Genomic DNA, 6,253 nt, shown 5'->3' on the forward strand with positions numbered 1-6,253 from the left:
GGACCGCGCGGCCGTCCCGCGCCTCCACGGCGAAGCGGATCTCGCGCACCTGCTCGTAGTCCAGGGCGCGCAGCGCATGCACCGCGCCGCTCTCCGCCTGCACCGACAGCCACGACGACAGCGGCGCGCCCTGCAGCTCGCCCTCCGCCAGCCAGTACGTCACCCGGGCGTTGTCGCCCCAGTCCGCGTCGGCCGCCCGCGCGCAGAACACCGAGGCGCCGCGGGCGTTGTTCTCGCTCACCCACACGCTGTAGGCCGCCTGGCTGAAGGCCGGCGCGTTGTCGTTTATGTCTAAGATCTTTAGGAACACAAACGTCGTGGTGGAGAGAGGTGGCGTCCCGCTATCCTTGGCAGTGACCGTGATGTTGTAATCCGCCACCTGTTCCCGGTCCAGGTCTCTGGCCGTCACCAGGCTGTAATAAGTATCCAAAGATTTCTGGAGTCGAAAAGGGAGATGGTTCGGAATGGAGCACGTGATCTCCCCGTTTCCGCCGGAATCTTTGTCTCTAATGTATAGGAGTGCAATCACGGTCCCCGGGGGACTGTCCTCACTGAGTGACGTAGAGAGAGAGGTGACTGTGATTTGGGGCGCGTTATCATTCACGTCGAGGACAGTCACTAGTACTTTTGCCCGGCCCCAGAAATCGCCAATGTCCCTTGCCTGAACCTCCAATTCATAGACGGCCTCTTCCTCGTAGTCCAGAGTCCCCACCGTCACGATATCTCCCGTTCGAGAGTCCACCTGGAAGGTCTCAGACGCTTTGTCCTTCGTCTTCCGCAGCGAGTAGGCGACTGCAGCGTTGAGCCCCTCGTCCGCGTCCGTGGCGCTAACTGTGAGCAGCGCGGAGCCCACGGGCACGTTCTCCCGCACGCTCACGCGGTAGAGCGGCTGGCTGAACACGGGCGCGTTGTCATTGGCATCGAGCACCACCACGTGGATCCGCGCCGTGCCGGAGCGGACCGGATCTCCGCCGTCAGTGGCGGTGAGGATGAGGTCTTGACCAGCCTGCTCTTCTCGGTCCAGGGGCTTCTCCAGCACCAACTCGGGGTATTTATCCCCAGCAGCTCCCGCTTGCACATGCAGAGAGAAGTGCTCGTTGCTGCTCAGCTGGTAGTCCCGGATAGAGTTAATCCCCACATCCGGATCCTGCGCCTCTTCCAGACTATACCGTGTTCCCACGGCAGTTGTCTCACTGATCCTGAACTCCAGCTTCCCCTCCTGGAAGCTCGGGGCATGGTCATTCACATCTGTGAGTTCGATTTCAACTGCAAAAAGCTTTACCTCATCTTCAACAAGAAGCTCAAAATTGATGACACACTTCTCGGCCCGGCCGCACAGCTGCTCCCTGTCTAGCCGCTCCGCCGTGATTAAATGGCCGCTCTTTACATTCAAAGCGAAATACTGCGTCCTACCTCTGGAAATCACGCGCACGCCGCGCTCCGACAGCGCCTTGGCCTCCAGCCCCAGGTCCTGCGCGATGTTGCCCACGAAGGAGCCTTTCTGCATTTCCTCGGGGATCGAGTAGCGAATCTGCCCGGCCGCAGCGGCCCCGCACACGGGCAGCACCACGCAGTACAGCACGGTTCTCTCTCCGCAGCGCCGCAGCCTTTGTGCTTTCTCCATTTCGAGTCCGGTTACTGACCGAAACTTGTCTTCTGGTCACTCAACCGCTCAGTTCTCAGTCCTTCGCCCCAGCGGTCCCTGGCCCTTGATAGTAGCCGGTTTCTCGGAGTGCTTCTCGAGGGGAGCTCCTGTTGGAATCCGCCGGAGGGACCGTTCGCCTGGTCGCGGGCTGTGAGCTCTGTGACTGCGGCTCTGGGCTGCCTGGATGTCTCGGCGCATTTCCCTGCCTCGATTGGTGAACAGCGGCGCTCAGAGTCTCAACCAATAACTGCAGCGGCTCGCATATAAATTTTAACACATGTATTTTATTTATGTTAAAATTTAGTATCTTAAGAGCTCTGTCACATGAATCTTTTCTAAGTTAATAATTAATATTCCTCTTAAAGAAAATACTTTTTTCATTGGAGGCGTATATTTATTCTTAGAATTCTCAGTTCGTGTCATTAGGGTTGTGTTGCAATTCGAATACATATTTCATAGAATCATAGATAATTATGATTGGAAGGGACCTCAGGAGGTCATTTAATCTAACCCCGTACTCATAACAGGGCCATCCCCAACTTGATCATTCCTGCCAGGGTTTCGTCCAATCGGGCCTTATAAATCTCCAAGCATGTAGTTTCCACCACCTCTTTAGTTAACCAGTTCCCGTGTTTCACCACCCTCTCAGTGAGTATGTTTTATCCTAATATCCAACCCAAACTTCCCTTGCTACAACTTAAGCCCATTGCTCCTTGTTCTGTCATCTGCCATCACTGAGAACAGGCTAGCTCCATCTTCCAACCTTCAGGTAGTTAAAGCCTGCTATCAAATCCCAACTCAGTCTTCTCTTCTGCATACTAAATAAGCCCTCTGCCTCTCAGAAGTCATGTGCCTCAACCCCCTAACCATGTTTGTTGTTCTTTGTTGGAGTGTCTCCAGTTCACCCACAAACATTCTGTCGGTTGTACTGTGCCCAAAACTGGACGCAGGACTCTAGATGTGGCCTCACCATTGCAGAATAGAAGGAAATAATTACTTCCCTCGATCTGCTGGCAATGCTATTAGCCTTCTTAGCAACAAGAGTACACTGTTGACTCATACTCAGCTTATCATCCACTGTAAACCCAGGTACTTTTATGCAGAGCTGCTGTTAGCCACTTGGCCCCAAGCCTGCAGCAGTACATGGGATTGTTCTGTTTTAAGTGCAGGATTTTGTACTTGCCCTTGTTGAACCTCATAAGATTTCTTTTGGCCTAATCCCCCACTTTGTTGAACACCCTCTGAATCCTTGTCCTACACTCCAGCATTATTTACTACTCTCCCCAGCTTGGTATGATCCACGAACTTGCTGAGGATGCACTCCATCGCATCTTCCAGATCATTAATGAAGATGCTGAACAAACCCTGCCCCAGCACCAAACCCTGGGGCACTCCACTTGATACCAGCTGTCAACTAGACATTGAGCCATTGATCACTACCCGTTGAAACCAACAATGAGGTCAGCATTCTATCCATTTTACAGTTCATTCATACAAGTCATACTTCTTTAAGAAAAAGTAAGAATTCTTTGTAAGAATGCTGTGGGAGGTCATATCCAAGTCCAGATACATCGCATCTACTTCTTTCCTCCCATTCACAGAGACAGCCTCACAGAAGGCAATCAGGTTGGCCAGGCATGACTTTTCCTCTGTTAATCCAATTTCAAACCACATTTCCCACTTTAGTTTTAATTTTAATGTTTTAACCAATGTTATAATACCTCTTATTTTAATTGGAAAGTCCAAATGCAATGTCAGTGTATTGCACAATATACATTACTGCTTAAGGAGACACATGTACAGAAAGTGGAAATACCATTTAATTCCTATTTCAACATGGTTTCTGAAACCATGCTTTTGAGGGTAGCTGGAATCAATATTTGGACTGGGCAGGTATGGACCTTGGTGACTGATTAGTCCCTCTTCCAACCATGGTTTCAAGAACATTTTGTTGTTATAGAATGAGTGATGGTTTTACTGAAAGTGTTTGTTCCTTTACTGACTCCATAGATAAAAGAAAATACAAATTGCCCTTAAATACAAACTTCCTTCTAAATAAGAATGAACTTCCCTAGAGGCTGTTTAAAAACATATATATTCTTGGAAGGATAAGTTCAGTTATTTGATAAGACATCCATATAGTATGTGTTGATTAATTTTCTATATTCTACTCAGTTTTATCTTCAAACATCTTTTAATAGTAAAAGGAAAAATGGAAAGCAGATTTACAAGAGAGTGTTCCAAGGCATAATATGCCTTATGGAAGCAATTTCTAATTTCTTTTTTATTGCTCTGTGAATTCTGTGGTCCAGATAATTTTCTTCTTAATCTCATACTTCCCTAAACAGTAATGGCTAGCACCTGCACAAATCTCATCACAAATCAAGAGCCTGAGATTATTAGATACCACAATGCACAGCTGGAATACACAGACAAGGTTCACCTGAAGAAGGCAGCTGAATTTAAGTGCAGCGTTACAGTGGTCTTGTAGCCTGATGGTCCAGAAATTACTCGAGAAGGATTTCCTAGGATGATATCATTGTTTGAATAGTTGAGATAGTGTTAAGCAGCTGCTCTAATGCCAAGGCTGCCAATTCGAGGATGATCTCTACCATGTGTCACTAATGGGTCTTGAGGTGACTTAAGAGTCCAAGTCTTGAACCACAGACCTGCAAGCAGAACTTGCAGATATGTCCACAGGGGGAAAGTAGGCTGCAGGCTAGCATTTCTCTCCTTTTCCTTTCTTCACAAGACAACGTCTTTCCAAAACAAAACCTTCTTCATAAGATGACCTGGTGTCTTGCATTGAAAATCTTGTCTAACTTTATCTGACTATGCAATTGGTTCAAAAAAGGCATCACCCTAAGAAATACTTGCCTCTGGCTGCATTTAAAAACTGGTCTAAGTCTATTCATACCATGTAGATGGTCCAATAAAAGATATCATTCGCAGAAATCTTTGCCTCTTGCATTTTTTCTGTACCATTATGGCTACAGCATCACTTCAGCACTGTGTATTGTATCTCATGACCTATAAAAGTGTAGTGTGTGCCAGAAAGCACTCTAATCTCTCTCCCAAGCATGCAGTCAGTTCAATAACACATAGCACAAAATAAAACTTTCTCCTCGCCTATTTCCTGGAACATCAGGGCTACAACAATACTGCAACCATACTACACAGTTTACATGAGAATATATATTATTCTGTTTTTATTGCACAGTGACAACATATGTTCCTATTTGAAAATGATCTAATAAAAAGAAAACTTAAATTTAAGAGGCCCGTGTCAAAGAAGACTGTGCTACACATTTAATGTCATCAAAGAAAAAGATTATAGAAATATTTGCCCATTTTCCTTTGACATCACTGGGAAAACTATCAAACACTTCATTAAAAATACTATATATTATAGCATTTACCTTAAAGCCATAAAATATATCAGTACTTTCAAACTATCAATACTTCCCTCTATCAATAATTTAAAAAACCTATAAGTACTATCATTACTGATTCCCCATAAGCAACATTTTTTCAAAAGAAGTCTTTTAAAATATTTGTCATTAATGAAGGATGGTAAGAATTGCAACCATCTCTCCAACAAGCAAAACCTTCAGAGAAGGCCACATTTTTCACAGTAACATAGGTGGGAGGCTTGAGAGTGAAAACATCTTAATATGATAGTATCTAGCTTAACTAACCACTTTGTTATATCACAAGCTGACATCTTTAAACCTATTTCTCAAACTTACTGCGAATTCACTGTTTTTCTTTACAAAAAAGGAAATACATCGCTCTTTTCGGAGGTAAACAAATCCATCTGGATAATACAGTTGAGCTAATGAAGTCTTCAGCTATCAGAAGCAGTATGTTCGCCCATTAATAACTAACTAACTCACTAGATGGACTTTTAGTTAAAGCAGTCAATGGAGGCTACTTCTGAGTCACATTTTCATTGTGACCAAGAGCAATTCTCGCATTCCCAATGAGCATCATTTCCTCCCTTACAAGCTGCTACATCAATTCGGTAACTACGGGTATATACAATCAAACTCAGGCTGGCACAAAAGACTGTCGCAAACAACGGAACAGCTGAAAAAATCCTCCAAGAAAAATTTTTCCAGCAGTTTGCTGTACTCCTTCAAGGAACAAACTTCTAAATCAAAATCCTGAACAAAACGAGGATGAAATGATACTCCTCAGCTCCCGCGCAGTCTCCGTCTCGGCTTGGAAGGCGCTACAGCCATTCTCAGTAGGCAACACCCCGGGGCTGGCGCCACACAGGATGCTCCCGGCTGCCGGCACCTGCGGCTTCAGGAGGCCGAGGTCCTCCTTCCCGGCGTCGGAGGACAAACACAGCTGGTAGGAGTAGGGCAAAGTGCCGTCTTCGTAGGTCGGCGGGAACCAGGGGCCGCGCTCGGAAGCAGGGGCCGGGCCCAAGCACGGGAGCAGGCGGGGAGGCCTTGACCCCCGCAGTCTGTCCAGGACGGCCAGGGCGACGGCCAGGAGGAGCAGGAAGGACACGAGAGCCAGCGCCAGCACCAAGTAGAACTGCAGGGCGGCCGCCGAGTCCGAGGCCCCGGCCGCCTCGGCCCCCGCCTCGGCCCGCTC

The 6,253-nt window shown here is 47.2% G+C and overlaps 2 protein-coding genes across 2 annotated transcripts in view; both read right to left on the reverse strand.

The window, feature by feature from the left end:
- The window catches only part of LOC106723200 (protocadherin gamma-A5-like), a 9,646-nt gene extending 7,938 nt beyond the window's left edge, over positions 1–1,708 (reverse strand). Inside the window, exon 1 of the mRNA XM_025194757.1 lies at positions 41–1,708. Coding sequence (XP_025050542.1) covers positions 41–1,624 — 1,584 coding nt within the window. The 5' untranslated portion in view covers positions 1,625–1,708. The remainder of the gene's footprint in view (positions 1–40) is intronic.
- Positions 1,709–5,803: 4,095 nt separating this feature from the next.
- LOC102387569 (protocadherin gamma-B1) overlaps positions 5,804–6,253 on the reverse strand; it is a 15,632-nt gene continuing 15,182 nt past the window's right edge. Inside the window, 1 exon segment of the mRNA XM_014527092.2 lies at positions 5,804–6,027. Within this exon segment, the coding sequence (XP_014382578.2) occupies positions 5,804–6,027 (224 nt within the window).

Source organism: Alligator sinensis, unplaced genomic scaffold (assembly GCF_000455745.1).
Source record: "Alligator sinensis unplaced genomic scaffold, ASM45574v1 scaffold1278_1, whole genome shotgun sequence".
Classification (NCBI taxonomy): domain Eukaryota; kingdom Metazoa; phylum Chordata; order Crocodylia; family Alligatoridae; genus Alligator; species Alligator sinensis.